The sequence below is a fragment of the Lampetra fluviatilis genome, chromosome 72 (assembly GCF_964198595.1).
Source record: "Lampetra fluviatilis chromosome 72, kcLamFluv1.1, whole genome shotgun sequence".
In the NCBI taxonomy this organism is placed as follows: Eukaryota; Metazoa; Chordata; class Hyperoartia; order Petromyzontiformes; family Petromyzontidae; genus Lampetra; species Lampetra fluviatilis.
In genome coordinates this window covers 1028309-1044002 of record NC_136346.1, presented here as the reverse complement: position 1 = coordinate 1044002, position 15694 = coordinate 1028309, and the positions used below count along the sequence as shown (strand labels likewise).

At 53.5% G+C, this 15694-nt stretch overlaps 1 protein-coding gene across 1 annotated transcript in view; it reads left to right on the top strand.

The window, feature by feature from the left end:
- The first annotated feature begins 1419 nt into the window (after positions 1 to 1419).
- Positions 1420 to 15694, top strand: part of LOC144953172 (uncharacterized) — a 16108-nt gene continuing 1833 nt past the window's right edge. Inside the window, exons 1-3 of the mRNA XM_078883730.1 lie at positions 1420 to 1486; positions 2321 to 2539; positions 2784 to 2877. Of these exons, the coding sequence (XP_078739856.1) occupies positions 1433 to 1486; positions 2321 to 2539; positions 2784 to 2877 (367 nt within the window). The 5' untranslated portion in view covers positions 1420 to 1432. The remainder of the gene's footprint in view (positions 1487 to 2320; positions 2540 to 2783; positions 2878 to 15694) is intronic.

The window sequence follows — 15694 nt, the reverse complement described above, 5'->3', positions numbered from 1 at the left end:
CAAACAACAACAACCAACAACAACCACCATTCACAACAACCAACAACAACCACCATTCACAACAACAACAACAACCACCATTCACAACAACAACCAAAAAACCACCACCATTCACAACAACAACAATCACCACCATTCACAACAACCACAACAACAACCACCACCATCATCATCATCCAGGCCACCCTGTTAACAACAACCACAACAACCACAACAACCACAACAACAACAACCACAACAACCCCGATGTGTCCTGACTTCTGGGCCACCCTGTATAGTGAACCGTGCAGGATGTCCACGTCACCAGCAGCTCAACCACGTGGGCTGATGTCATCATCACCACCACCGACGTGGACGTTCATAAACCCTCCTTCCCACACCTCCTCCACCCCCTCCTCCTCCCCCTCCTCCACCTCCTCCACCTCCTCCACCCCCTCCTCCACCACCACCTCCACCTCCACCACCTCCTCCTCCCCCCTCCTCCACCACCACCTCCTCCTCCACCACCTCCTCCTCCCCCCTCCTCCACCTCCCCTCCTCCACCTCCCCCTCCTCCACCTCCTCCTCCACCACCTCCTCCCCCTCCACCTCCCCCCCCTCCACCTCCTCCTCCACCTCCCCCTCCACCTCCTCCACCTCCTCCTCCACCTCCTCCTCCTCCTCCACCACCACCTCCTCCTCCACCTCCTCCACCCCCTCCTCCTCCTCCTCCTCCTCCTCCTCCCCCTCCACCCTCCTCCTCCACCTCCCCCTCCACCTCCTCCACCTCCTCCTCCACCTCCTCCTCCTCCACCTCCTCCTCCTCCCCTCCTCCACCACCACGTCCACCACCCTCCTCCTCCCCCTCCTCCACCCCACCTCCTCCTCCACCACCTCCTCCTCCCCCTCCTCCACCTCCCCCTCCTCCACCTCCCCCCTCCTCCACCTCTCCTCCACCTCCTCCCCCTCCACCTCCCCCCCCTCCACCTCCTCCTCCACCTCCCCCTCCACCTCCTCCACCTCCTCCTCCACCTCCTCCTCCTCCACCTCCTCCTCCACCTCCTCCTCCACCACCCACCTCCTCCTCCACCTCCTCCCACCCCCTCCTCCTCCTCCTCCCCCTCCCACCTCCTCCTCCACCTCCCCCTCCACCTCCTCCACCTCCTCCTCCACCTCCTCCTCCTCCACCTCCTCCTCCACCTCCTCCTCCTCCCCCTCCTCCACCACCACCTCCTCCTCCACCACCTCCTCCTCCCCCTCCTCCACCTCCCCCTCCACCTCCTCCACCTCCTCCACCTCCTCCCCCTCCTCCACCTCCTCCCCCTCCTCCTCCTCCTCCTCCTCCCCCTCCTCCACCTCCTCCACCACCTCTTCCTCCTCCTCCACCACCTCCCCCGCGTCTCCCCCCAGCGAGCGCAGAGCAGAGAGGCGAGCCGAGAAGAAGCTGAGGGAGATGCTGAGGGAGGCTCAGGAGGAGCTGCAGACGCTTCGTGGCGACCGCGAGGAGGTGGGGGTGGGGGTGGTGGTGGTGGTGGTGGTGGACGGTTCGGTGGATGGACAGACGGTCAGATGAATGGAGAGATGGTTAGATGGATGGATGGACAGTCGGTTAGATGAATGGAGAGATGGTTATATGGATGGACAGTCGGTTAGATGGACGAATGGATGGACAGATGATTCGATGGACAGACGGTTAGATGGATGGACAGATGGTTAGATGAATGGAGAGATGTTTAGATGGATGGATGAACAGTCGGTTAGATGGACGAATGATGGACAGGTGATTAGATGGACAGACGGTTAGATGGATGGACAGATGGTTAGATGAATGGAGAGATGTTTAGATGGATGGATGAACAGTCGGTTAGATGAACGAATGGATGGACAGATGATTAGATGGACAGACGGTTCAGTGGATTGACAGACGGTCAGATGAATGGAGAGATGGTTAGATGGATGGATTGACAGTCGGTTAGATGGATGGACAGTCGGTTATATGAATGGAGAGACGCTTAGATGGTTTGACAGTCGGTTAGATGGATTGACAGATGGTTAGATGAATGGACAGTCGGTTAGATGGATTGACAGTCGGTTAGATGAATGGAGAGACGCTTAGATGGACGGACAGACAGTCGGTTAGATGAATGGAGAGACGCTTAGATGGATGGATTGACAGTCGTTAGATGGATGGAGAGACGCTTAGATGGATGGAGAGTCAGATGACAAATTGACAGACGGACCGGTGAACGGACGGGCGGACGGACAGATGCACGGACAACCTCTGACCCTCGACCCCTTCACCCCCCCCCATCCCCCCCACCCCCTCACGAACCACCTCAAGGCCACGATCCGCTCCAAGGCCCTGAAGTCGCAGCTCCTGCAGCAGGAGGAGCAGCTGGAGCAGCAGCGGGCGCAGCTGCGGAGGGCCGAGCGTCAGCTGGAGGAGCAGAGGCCTGGAGGTGGAGCTGCGCTCGCTGCTGGGGGCCCGCACGGGGGGCGGCCGGGGCACGGTGGAGCTCCGCCGGGGCACGGAGGAGCTCCGCGACCTGCCCACCGCCAGGTCCGTCAGAGAACGAATTGGGAATCGAGGAGGAGGGGGTGGGGGGGGGGGAACCCTCTCCCGGGTTTTTTTTTTCGACGGCACGTACGTGTGTGTGTGTGTGTGATGACGTGTGTGCGTGTGTGTGTGTGTGATGACGTGTGCGTGTGTGCGTGATGACGTACGTGTGTGTGTGATGACGTACGTGTGTGTGTGACGTGTGTGTCTGTGCGTGCGTGGTGTGTGTGTGTCTGTGTGCGTGCAGATCTACGACACGGAACCGGACCCGGGTTGGAGACTCCGACAGCACGGACTCGGGGTAGTGGGGCCTCGAGATGATGGGAGCGGGCAGGCACAGAGTACAGAGTGGGGTCCATCACAACACGTGGGGTCCATCACAACACGTGGGCTACAGAGTAGTGTACATCACAACACGTGGGGTCCATCACAACACGTGGGCTACAGAGTAGTGTACATCACAACACGTGACACAGAGGAGGGTGCATCACAACCATTGGGCTACAAAGTAGGGTACATCACAACACAGAGAGAGAAGAAAAATAAATAAAATAAAAAATATTAATATTTAATTCATGTGAGTCTACGGGTCTCTGTCTGAGTCTACAAGTCTCTGTGTGAGTCTACGGGTCTATATGTGTGAGTCTGTGTCTCTGTGTGAGTCTACGGGTCTCTCTGTGTGAGTCTATGGTCTCTGTGTGAGTCTATGGGTCTCTGTGTGTGAGTCTATGGGTCTCTGTGTGAGTCTACGGTTCTCTGTGTGAGTCTATGGCTCTATGATGCGTGAGTCTACGGTTCTCTGTGTGAGTCTACGGGTCTCTGCGTGAGTCTATGGGTCTCTGTGTGAGTCTGTGTCTCTGTGTGAGTCTATGGGTCTCTGCGTGAGTCTACGGGTCTATATGTGAGTCTATGGGTCTCTGCGTGAGTCTATGGTCTCTGTGTGAGTCTACGGGTCTCTGTGTGAGTCTACGGGTCTCTGTGTGAGTCTGTGTCTCTGTGTGAGTCTACAGGTCTCTGCGTGAGTCTACGGGTCTCTGTGTGAGTCTACGGGTCTCTGTGTGAGTCTATGGGCCTCTGTGTGAGTCTACGGGTCTCTATGTGAGTCTACGGTTGTCTGTGTGAGTCTACGTGTCTCAGTGTGAGTCTACGGGTCTCTGTGTGAGTCTGTGTCTCTGTGTGAGTCTACAGGTCTCTGCGTGAGTCTACGGGTCTCTGTGTGAGTCTACGGGTCTCTGTGTGAGTCTATGGGCCTCTGTGTGAGTCTACGGGTCTCTATGTGAGTCTACGGTTGTCTGTGTGAGTCTACGTGTCTCAGTGTGAGTCTACGGGTCTCTGTGTGAGTCTACGGGTCTCTGCGTGAGTCTACGGGTCTCTGTGTAAATCTACTGGTCTCTGTGTGAGTCTGTGTCTCTGTGTGAGTCTACGGGTCTCTGTGTGAGTCTATGGGTCTGTGTGAGTCTATGGGTCTCTGTGTGAGTCTGTGTGTCTCTGTGTGAGTCTATGGGTCTATATGTTAGCCTGTGTCTCTGTGTGAGTCTACGGGTCTCTGTGTGAGTCTACGGGTCTCTATGTGAGTCTATGGTCTCCGTGTGAGTCTACGGGTCTCTGTGTGAGTCTACGTGTCTCTGCGTGAGTCTATGGTCTCTGTGTGAGTCTACGGGTCTCTGTGTGAGTCTACAGGTCTCTGTGTGAGTCTATGGTCTCTGTGTGAGTCTGCGTGGCTCTGCGTGAGTCTACGGGTCTCTGTGTGAGTCTACGGGTCTCTGTGTGAGTCTACGGGTCTCTGTGTGAGTCTACAGGTCTCTGTGTGAGTCTATGGTCTCTGTGTGAGTCTACGTGTCTCTGCGTGAGTCTATGGTCTCTGTGTGAGTCTACGGGTCTCTGTGTGAGTCTACGGGTCTCTGTATGAGTCTATGGGTCTCTGTGTGAGTCTACGGGTCTCTGCGTGAGTCTATGGTCTCTGCGTGAGTCTATGGTCTCTGCGTGAGTCTACGGGTCTCTGTGTGAGTCTATGGGTCTCTGTGTGAGTCTAGGGGTCTCTGTGTGAGTCTATGGGTCTCTGTGTGAGTCTACGGGTCTCTGCGTGAGTCTATGGTCTCTGCGTGAGTCTACGGGTCTCTGTGTGAGTCTATGGGTCTCTGTGTGAGTCTACGGATCTCTGTGTGAGTCTAAGGGTCTCTGTATGAGTCTATGGGTCTATATGTGAGTCTGTGTCTCTGTGTGAGTCTACGGTTTTCTGTGTGAGTCTACGTGTCTCTGTGTGAGTCTACGGTTCTCTGTTTGAGTCTACGGTTCTCTGTGTGAGTCTACGGGTCTCTGTGTGAGTCTATGGGGCTCTGCGTGGGTCTGTGGGTCTCTGTGTAAGTCTATGGGTCTCTATGTGAGTCTACGGTTCTCTGTGTGAGTCTACGGGTCTCTGTGTGAGTCTATGGGTCTCTGCGTGGGTCTACGGGTCTCTGTGTAAATCTACTGGTCTCTGTGTGAGTCTGTGTCTCTGTGTGAGTCTACGGGTCTCTGTGTGAGTCTATGGGTCTCTGTGTGAGTCTATGGTCTCCGTGTGAGTCTATGGTCTCTGTGTGAGTCTACGGGTCTCTGTGTGAGTCTACAGGTCTCTGTGTGAGTCTGCGTGTCTCTGCGTGAGTCTACGGGTCTCTGTGTGAGTCTATGGTCTCTGTGTGAGTCTACGGGTCTCTGTGTGAGTCTACGGATCTCTGTGTGAGTCTACGGGTCTCTATGTGAGTCTACGGGTCTCTGTGTGAGTCTATGGGTCTCTGTGTGAGTCTACGGGTCTCTGCGTGAGTCTATGGTCTCTGCGTGAGTCTACGGGTCTCTGTGTGAGTCTATGGGTCTCTGTGTGGGTCTGTGGGTCTCTGTGTGAGTCTACGGATCTCTGTGTGAGTCTACGGGTCTCTGTGTGAGTCTATGGGTCTATATGTGAGTCTGTGTCTCTGTGTGAGTCTATGGATCTCTGTGTGAGTCTACGGGTCTCTGTGTGAGTCTATGGTCTCTGTGTGAGTCTACGGGTCTCTGTGTGAGTCTACGGGTCTCTATGTGAGTCTACGGGTCTCTGCGTGAGTCTATGGTCTCTGCGTGAGTCTACGGGTCTCTGTGTGAGTCTATGGGTCTCTATGTGAGTCTACGTGTCTCTGTGTGAGTCTACGGGTCTCTGTGTGAGTCTACGGGTCTCTGTGTGATTCTACGGGTCTCTGTGTGATTTTACGGGTCTCTGTGTGAGTCTACGGGTCTCTGTGTGAGTCTACGGGTCTCTGTGGGAGTCTATGGGTCTATATGTGAGTCTGTGTCTCTGTGTGAGTCTACGGGTCTCTATGTGAGTCTACGTGTCTCTGTGTGAGTCTACGGCTCTCTGTGTGAGTCTATGGGTCTCTGTGTGAGTCAACGGTCTCTGTGTGAGTCTACGGGTCTCTGTGTGAGTCTGTGGGTCTCTGTGTGAGTCAACGGTCTCTGTGTGAGTCTACGGGTCTCTGTGTGAGTCTACGGGTCTCTGCGTGAGTCTACGGGTCTCTGTGTGAGTCTATGTGTCTCTGTGTGAGTCTACGGGTCTCTGTGTGAGTCTACGGGTCTCTGTGTGAGTCTATGGGTCTCTGTGTGAGTCTACGGTTCTCTGTGTGAGTCTACGGGTCTCTGCGTGAGTCTATGGTCTCTGCATGAGTCTACGGGTCTCTGTGTGAGTCTACGGGTCTCTGCGTGAGTCTATGTGTCTCTATGTGAGTCTACGGGTCTCTGTGTGAGTCTATGAGTCTCTGTGTGGGTCTGTGGGTCTCTGTGTGAGTCTAGGGGTCTACATGTGAGTCTACGGGTCTGTGTGTGAGTCTATGGGTCTATATGTAAGTCGGTGTCTCTGTGTGAGTCTACGGGTCTCTGTGTGAGTCTATGGGCCTCTGTGTGAGTCTACGGGTCTCTATGTGAGTCTACGGTTGTCTGTGTGAGTCTACGTGTCTCAGTGTGAGTCTACGGGTCTCTGTGTGAGTTTACGGGTCTCTGTGTGAGTCTACGGGTCTCTGTGTAAATCTACTGGTCTCTGTGTGAGTCTGTGTCTCTGTGTGAGTCTACGGGTCTCTGTGTGAGTCTATGGGTCTCTGTGTGAGTCTATGGGTCTGTGTGAGTCTATGGGTCTCTGTGTGAGTCTATGTGTCTCTGTGTGAGTCTATGGGTCTATATGTTAGCCTGTGTCTCTGTGTGAGTCTACGGGTCTCTATGTGAGTCTATGGTCTCCGTGTGAGTCTACGGGTCTCTGTGTGAGTCTACGTGTCTCTGCGTGAGTCTATGGTCTCTGTGTGAGTCTACGGGTCTCTGTGTGAGTCTACAGGTCTCTGTGTGAGTCTATGGTCTCTGTGTGAGTCTACGTGTCTCTGCGTGAGTCTATGGTCTCTGTGTGAGTCTACGGGTCTCTGTGTGAGTCTACAGGTCTCTGTGTGAGTCTATGGTCTCTGTGTGAGTCTGCGTGTCTCTGCGTGAGTCTACGGGTCTCTGTGTGAGTCTATGGTCTCTGTGTGAGTCTACGGGTCTCTGTGTGAGTCTACGGGTCTCTGTATGAGTCTATGGGTCTCTGTGTGAGTCTACGGGTCTCTGCGTGAGTCTATGGTCTCTGCGTGAGTCTATGGTCTCTGCGTGAGTCTACGGGTCTCTGTGTGAGTCTATGGGTCTCTGTGTGAGTCTAGGGGTCTCTGTGTGAGTCTATGGGTCTCTGTGTGAGTCTACGGGTCTTTGCGTGAGTCTATGGTCTCTGCGTGAGTCTACGGGTCTCTGTGTGAGTCTATGGGTCTCTGTGTGAGTCTACGGATCTCTGTGTGAGTCTACGGGTCTCTGTATGAGTCTATGGGTCTATATGTGAGTCTGTGTCTCTGTGTGAGTCTACGGTTCTCTGTGTGAGTCTACGTGTCTCTGTGTGAGTCTACGGTTCTCTGTTTGAGTCTACGGTTCTCTGTGTGAGTCTACGGGTCTCTGTCTGAGTCTATGGGTCTCTGCGTGGGTCTGTGGGTCTCTGTGTAAGTCTATGGGTCTCTATGTGAGTCTACGGTTCTCTGTGTGAGTCTACGGGTCTCTGTGTGAGTCTATGGGTCTCTGCGTGGGTCTACGGGTCTCTGTGTAAATCTACTGGTCTCTGTGTGAGTCTGTGTCTCTGTGTGAGTCTACGGGTCTCTGTGTGAGTCTATGGGTCTCTGTGTGAGTCTATGGTCTCCGTGTGAGTCTATGGTCTCTGTGTGAGTCTACGGGTCTCTGTGTGAGTCTACAGGTTTCTGTGTGAGTCTGCGTGTCTCTGCATGAGTCTACGGGTCTCTGTGTGAGTCTATGGTCTCTGTGTGAGTCTACGGGTCTCTGTGTGAGTCTACGGATCTCTGTGTGAGTCTACGGGTCTCTATGTGAGTCTACGGGTCTCTGTGTGAGTCTATGGGTCTCTGTGTGAGTCTACGGGTCTCTGCGTGAGTCTATGGTCTCTGCGTGAGTCTACGGGTCTCTGTGTGAGTCTATGGGTCTCTGTGTGGGTCTGTGGGTCTCTGTGTGAGTCTACGGGTCTCTGCGTGAGTCTATGGTCTCTGCGTGAGTCTACGGGTCTCTGTGTGAGTCTATGGGTCTCTATGTGAGTCTACGTGTCTCTGTGTGAGTCTACGGGTCTCTGTGTGAGTCTACGGGTCTCTGTGTGATTCTACGGGTCTCTGTGTGATTCTACGGGTCTCTGTGTGAGTCTACGGGTCTCTGTGTGAGTCTACGGGTCTCTGTGGGAGTCTATGGGTCTATATGTGAGTCTGTGTCTCTGTGTGAGTCTACGGGTCTCTATGTGAGTCTACGTGTCTCTGTGTGAGTCTACGGCTCTCTGTGTGAGTCTATGGGTCTCTGTGTGAGTCAACGGTCTCTGTGTGAGTCTACGGGTCTCTGTGTGAGTCTGTGGGTCTCTGTGTGAGTCAACGGTCTCTGTGTGAGTCTACGGGTCTCTGTGTGAGTCTACGGGTCTCTGCGTGAGTCTACGGGTCTCTGTGTGAGTCTATGTGTCTCTGTGTGAGTCTACGGGTCTCTGTGTGAGTCTACGGGTCTCTGTGTGAGTCTATGGGTCTCTGTGTGAGTCTACGGTTCTCTGTGTGAGTCTACGGGTCTCTGCGTGAGTCTATGGTCTCTGCATGAGTCTACGGGTCTCTGTGTGAGTCTATGGGTCTCTGTGTGGGTCTGTGGGTCTCTGTGTGAGTCTACGGATCTCTGTGTGAGTCTACGGGTCTCTGTGTGAGTCTATGGGTCTATATGTGAGTCTGTGTCTCTGTGTGAGTCTATGGATCTCTGTGTGAGTCTACGGGTCTCTGTGTGAGTCTATGGTCTCTGTGTGAGTCTACGGGTCTCTGTGTGAGTCTACGGGTCTCTATGTGAGTCTACGGGTCTCTGCGTGAGTCTATGGTCTCTGCGTGAGTCTACGGGTCTCTGTGTGAGTCTATGGGTCTCTATGTGAGTCTACGTGTCTCTGTGTGAGTCTACGGGTCTCTGTGTGAGTCTACGGGTCTCTGTGTGATTCTACGGGTCTCTGTGTGATTCTACGGGTCTCTGTGTGAGTCTATGGGTCTCTGTGTGAGTCTACGGATCTCTGTGTGAGTCTACGGGTCTCTGTATGAGTCTATGGGTCTATATGTGAGTCTGTGTCTCTGTGTGAGTCTATGGTTCTCTGTGTGAGTCTACGGTTCTCTGTGTGAGTCTACGGGTCTCTGTGTGAGTCTATGGGTCTCTGCGTGGGTCTGTGGGTCTCTGTGTAAGTCTATGGGTCTCTATGTGAGTCTACGGTTCTCTGTGTGAGTCTACGGGTCTCTGTGTGAGTCTATGGGTCTCTGCGTGGGTCTACGGGTCTCTGTGTAAATCTACTGGTCTCTGTCTGAGTCTGTGTCTCTGTGTGAGTCTACGGGTCTCTGTGTGAGTCTATGGTCTCCGTGTGAGTCTATGGTCTCTGTGTGAGTCTACGGGTCTCTGTGTGAGTCTACAGGTTTCTGTGTGAGTCTGCGTGTCTCTGCGTGAGTCTACGGGTCTCTGTGTGAGTCTATGGTCTCTGTGTGAGTCTACGGGTCTCTGTGTGAGTCTACGGATCTCTGTGTGAGTCTACGGGTCTCTATGTGAGTCTACGGGTCTCTGTGTGAGTCTATGGGTCTCTGTGTAAGTCTACGGGTCTCTGCGTGAGTCTATGGTCTCTGCGTGAGTCTACGGGTCTCTGTGTGAGTCTATGGGTCTCTGTGTGGGTCTGTGGGTCTCTGTGTGAGTCTACGGGTCTCTGCGTGAGTCTATGGTCTCTGCGTGAGTCTACGGGTCTCTGTGTGAGTCTATGGGTCTCTATGTGAGTCTACGTGTCTCTGTGTGAGTCTACGGGTCTCTGTGTGAGTCTACGGGTCTCTGTGTGATTCTACGGGTCTCTGTGTGATTCTACGGGTCTCTGTGTGAGTCTACGGGTCTCTGTGTGAGTCTACGGGTCTCTGTGGGAGTCTATGGGTCTATATGTGAGTCTGTGTCTCTGTGTGAGTCTACGGGTCTCTATGTGAGTCTACGTGTCTCTGTGTGAGTCTACGGCTCTCTGTGTGAGTCTATGGGTCTCTGTGTGAGTCAACGGTCTCTGTGTGAGTCTACGGGTCTCTGTGTGAGTCTGTGGGTCTCTGTGTGAGTCAACGGTCTCTGTGTGAGTCTACGGGTCTCTGTGTGAGTCTACGGGTCTCTGCGTGAGTCTACGGGTCTCTGTGTGAGTCTATGTGTCTCTGTGTGAGTCTACGGGTCTCTGTGTGAGTCTACGGGTCTCTGTGTGAGTCTATGGGTCTCTGTGTGAGTCTACGGTTCTCTGTGTGAGTCTACGGGTCTCTGCGTGAGTCTATGGTCTCTGCATGAGTCTACGGGTCTCTGTGTGAGTCTATGGGTCTCTGTGTGGGTCTGTGGGTCTCTGTGTGAGTCTACGGATCTCTGTGTGAGTCTACGGGTCTCTGTGTGAGTCTATGGGTCTATATGTGAGTCTGTGTCTCTGTGTGAGTCTATGGATCTCTGTGTGAGTCTACGGGTCTCTGTGTGAGTCTATGGTCTCTGTGTGAGTCTACGGGTCTCTGTGTGAGTCTACGGGTCTCTATGTGAGTCTACGGGTCTCTGCGTGAGTCTATGGTCTCTGCGTGAGTCTACGGGTCTCTGTGTGAGTCTATGGGTCTCTATGTGAGTCTACGTGTCTCTGTGTGAGTCTACGGGTCTCTGTGTGAGTCTACGGGTCTCTGTGTGATTCTACGGGTCTCTGTGTGAGTCTACGGGTCTCTGTGTGAGTCTACGGGTCTCTGTGGGAGTCTATGGGTCTATATGTGAGTCTGTGTCTCTGTGTGAGTCTACGGGTCTCTATGTGAGTCTACGTGTCTCTGTGTGAGTCTACGGCTCTCTGTGTGAGTCTATGGGTCTCTGTGTGAGTCAACGGTCTCTGTGTAAGTCTACGGGTCTCTGTGTGAGTCTGTGGGTCTCTGTGTGAGTCAACGGTCTCTGTGTGAGTCTACGGGTCTCTGTGTGAGTCTACGGGTCTCTGCGTGAGTCTACGGGTCTCTGTGTGAGTCTATGTGTCTCTGTGTGAGTCTACGGGTCTCTGTGTGAGTCTACGGGTCTCTGTGTGAGTCTATGGGTCTCTGTGTGAGTCTACGGTTCTCTGTGTGAGTCTACGGGTCTCTGCGTGAGTCTATGGTCTCTGCATGAGTCTACGGGTCTCTGTGTGAGTCTACGGGTCTCTGCGTGAGTCTATGTGTCTCTATGTGAGTCTACGGGTCTCTGTGTGAGTCTATGAGTCTCTGTGTGGGTCTGTGGGTCTCTGTGTGAGTCTACGGGTCTCTATGTGAGTCTACGGGTCTGTGTGTGAGTCTATGGGTCTATATGTGAGTCGGTGTCTCTGTGTGAGTCTACGGGTCTCTGTGTGAGTCTATGGGCCTCTGTGTGAGTCTACGGGTCTCTATGTGAGTCTACGGGTCTCTGTGTAAATCTACTGGTCTCTGTGTGAGTCTGTGTCTCTGTGTGAGTCTACGGGTCTCTGTGTGAGTCTATGGGTCTCTGTGTGAGTCTATGGGTCTGTGTGAGTCTATGGGTCTCTGTGTGAGTCTATGTGTCTCTGTGTGAGTCTATGGGTCTATATGTTAGCCTGTGTCTCTGTGTGAGTCTACGGGTCTCTATGTGAGTCTATGGTCTCCGTGTGAGTCTACGGGTCTCTGTGTGAGTCTACGTGTCTCTGCGTGAGTCTATGGTCTCTGTGTGAGTCTACGGGTCTCTGTGTGAGTCTACAGGTCTCTGTGTGAGTCTATGGTCTCTGTGTGAGTCTACGTGTCTCTGCGTGAGTCTATGGTCTCTGTGTGAGTCTACGGGTCTCTGTGTGAGTCTACAGGTCTCTGTGTGAGTCTATGGTCTCTGTGTGAGTCTGCGTGTCTCTGCGTGAGTCTACGGGTCTCTGTGTGAGTCTATGGTCTCTGTGTGAGTCTACGGGTCTCTGTGTGAGTCTACGGGTCTCTGTATGAGTCTATGGGTCTCTGTGTGAGTCTACGGGTCTCTGCGTGAGTCTATGGTCTCTGCGTGAGTCTATGGTCTCTGCGTGAGTCTACGGGTCTCTGTGTGAGTCTATGGGTCTCTGTGTGAGTCTAGGGGTCTCTGTGTGAGTCTATGGGTCTCTGTGTGAGTCTACGGGTCTCTGCGTGAGTCTACAGGTCTCTGTGTGAGTCTATGGTCTCTGTGTGAGTCTACGTGTCTCTGCGTGAGTCTATGGTCTCTGTGTGAGTCTACGGGTCTCTGTGTGAGTCTACAGGTCTCTGTGTGAGTCTATGGTCTCTGTGTGAGTCTGCGTGTCTCTGCGTGAGTCTACGGGTCTCTGTGTGAGTCTATGGTCTCTGTGTGAGTCTACGGGTCTCTGTGTGAGTCTACGGGTCTCTGTATGAGTCTATGGGTCTCTGTGTGAGTCTACGGGTCTCTGCGTGAGTCTATGGTCTCTGCGTGAGTCTATGGTCTCTGCGTGAGTCTACGGGTCTCTGTGTGAGTCTATGGGTCTCTGTGTGAGTCTAGGGGTCTCTGTGTGAGTCTATGGGTCTCTGTGTGAGTCTACGGGTCTCTGCGTGAGTCTATGGTCTCTGCGTGAGTCTACGGGTCTCTGTGTGAGTCTATGGGTCTCTGTGTGAGTCTACGGATCTCTGTGTGAGTCTACGGGTCTCTGTATGAGTTTATGGGTCTATATGTGAGTCTGTGTCTCTGTGTGAGTCTACGGTTCTCTGTGTGAGTCTACGTGTCTCTGTGTGAGTCTACGGTTCTCTGTTTGAGTCTACGGTTCTCTGTGTGAGTCTACGGGTCTCTGTGTGAGTCTATGGGTCTCTGCGTGGGTCTGTGGGTCTCTGTGTAAGTCTATGGGTCTCTATGTGAGTCTACGGTTCTCTGTGTGAGTCTACGGGTCTCTGTGTGAGTCTATGGGTCTCTGCGTGGGTCTACGGGTCTCTGTGTAAATCTACTGGTCTCTGTGTGAGTCTGTGTCTCTGTGTGAGTCTACGGGTCTCTGTGTGAGTCTATGGGTCTCTGTGTGAGTCTATGGTCTCCGTGTGAGTCTATGGTCTCTGTGTGAGTCTACGGGTCTCTGTGTGAGTCTACAGGTCTCTGTGTGAGTCTGCGTGTCTCTGCGTGAGTCTACGCGTCTCTGTGTGAGTCTATGGTCTCTGTGTGAGTCTACGGGTCTCTGTGTGAGTCTACGGATCTCTGTGTGAGTCTACGGGTCTCTATGTGAGTCTACGGGTCTCTGTGTGAGTCTATGGGTCTCTGTGTGAGTCTACGGGTCTCTGCGTGAGTCTATGGTCTCTGCGTGAGTCTACGGGTCTCTGTGTGAGTCTATGGGTCTCTGTGTGGGTCTGTGGGTCTCTGTGTGAGTCTACGGATCTCTGTGTGAGTCTACGGGTCTCTGTGTGAGTCTATGGGTCTATATGTGAGTCTGTGTCTCTGTGTGAGTCTATGGATCTCTGTGTGAGTCTACGGGTCTCTGTGTGAGTCTATGGTCTCTGTGTGAGTCTACGGGTCTCTGTGTGAGTCTACGGGTCTCTATGTGAGTCTACGGGTCTCTGCATGAGTCTATGGTCTCTGCGTGAGTCTACGGGTCTCTGTGTGAGTCTATGGGTCTCTATGTGAGTCTACGTGTCTCTGTGTGAGTCTACGGGTCTCTGTGTGAGTCTACGGGTCTCTGTGTGATTCTACGGGTCTCTGTGTGATTCTACGGGTCTCTGTGTGAGTCTACGGGTCTCTGTGTGAGTCTACGGGTCTCTGTGGGAGTCTATGGGTCTATATGTGAGTCTGTGTCTCTGTGTGAGTCTACGGGTCTCTATGTGAGTCTACATGTCTCTGTGTGAGTCTACGGCTCTCTGTGTGAGTCTATGGGTCTCTGTGTGAGTCAACGGTCTCTGTGTGAGTCTACGGGTCTCTGTGTGAGTCTGTGGGTCTCTGTGTGAGTCAACGGTCTCTGTGTGAGTCTACGGGTCTCTGTGTGAGTCTACGGGTCTCTGCGTGAGTCTACGGGTCTCTGTGTGAGTCTATGTGTCTCTGTGTGAGTCTACGGGTCTCTGTGTGAGTCTACGGGTCTCTGTGTGAGTCTATGGGTCTCTGTGTGAGTCTACGGTTCTCTGTGTGAGTCTACGGGTCTCTGCGTGAGTCTATGGTCTCTGCATGAGTCTACGGGTCTCTGTGTGAGTCTACGGGTCTCTGCGTGAGTCTATGTGTCTCTATGTGAGTCTACGGGTCTCTGTTTGAGTCTATGGGTCTCTGTGTGGGTCTGTGGGTCTCTGTGTGAGTCTACGGGTCTCTATGTGAGTCTACGGGTCTGTGTGTGAGTCTATGGGTCTATATGTGAGTCGGTGTCTCTGTGTGAGTCTACGGGTCTCTGTGTGAGTCTACGTGCCTCTGTGTGAGTCTACAGGTCTCTGCGTGAGTCTATGTGTCTCTATGTGAGTCTACGGGTCTCTGTGTGAGTCTACGGGTCTCTGTGTGAGTCTATGGGTCTATATGTGAGTCTGTGTCTCTGTGTGAGTCTACGGGTCTCTATGTGAGTCTACGGTTCTCTGTGTGAGTCTACGTGTCTCTGTGTGAGTCAACGGGTCTCTGTTTGAGTCTACGGTTCTCTGTGTGAGTCTACGTGTCTCTGTGTGAGTCTACGGGTCTCTGTGTGAGTCTATGGGTCTCTGCGTGGGTCTGTGGGTCTCTGTGTAAGTCTATGGGTCTCTATGTGAGTCTACGGTTCTCTGTGTGAGTCTACGTGTCTCTATGTGAGTCTACGGTTCTCTGTGTGAGTATACGTGTCTCTGTGTGAGTCTACGGGTCTCTGTGTGAGTCTATGGGTCTCTGTGTGAGTCTATGGGTCTCTGCGTGGGTCTGTGGGTCTCTGTGTAAGTCTACGGGTCTCTGTGTGAGTCTAGGCCATTGACTCGCGCACTTGAGACACCTGGAGTCGATCCCAGGGCCTCACGGCTCAATTGGTGGCCTCGTTTCATCATTCAGCTGCCACTCGTTCATCAAAGGTCCCTTTTGTTACCTGGATTAGTCACGTGGGGGGGGGGATGCAAGTGGGGGGTCTGGGTCAGTCTCAGGTCTCTCTAAGCTCAAGAGCTTGACAACTGCCGAGTGACCACCCCACCCACCCCACACTCACCCACACCCACCACGCCCCCACTCACACACACCCACCCACCCACACACACTCACACACATTCACACACACACACACCCACACTCACTCACACTCTCACTCACTCACTCACACCCACTCACACACACATTCACCCACCCCACCCACCCACACTCACACACACACTCACATCCACCCACACTCACTCACACACACACACACACACCCACACACACCCACCCACACTCACCCACACTCACACCCACACTCACCCACCCACACTCACACACACTCACCCACACTCACTCACACCCACACTCACACACCCACACCCACCCACACTCACACACACTCACACACACTCACTCACTCACATTCACCCACACTCACTCACTCACCCACACCCACCCACGCCCATATTCACACACACACCCACCCACTCACACCCACACCCACCACGCCCACACTCACACACTCACCCATACTCACCCACACTCACCCATACTCACCCACACTCACACATTCACCCACCCACT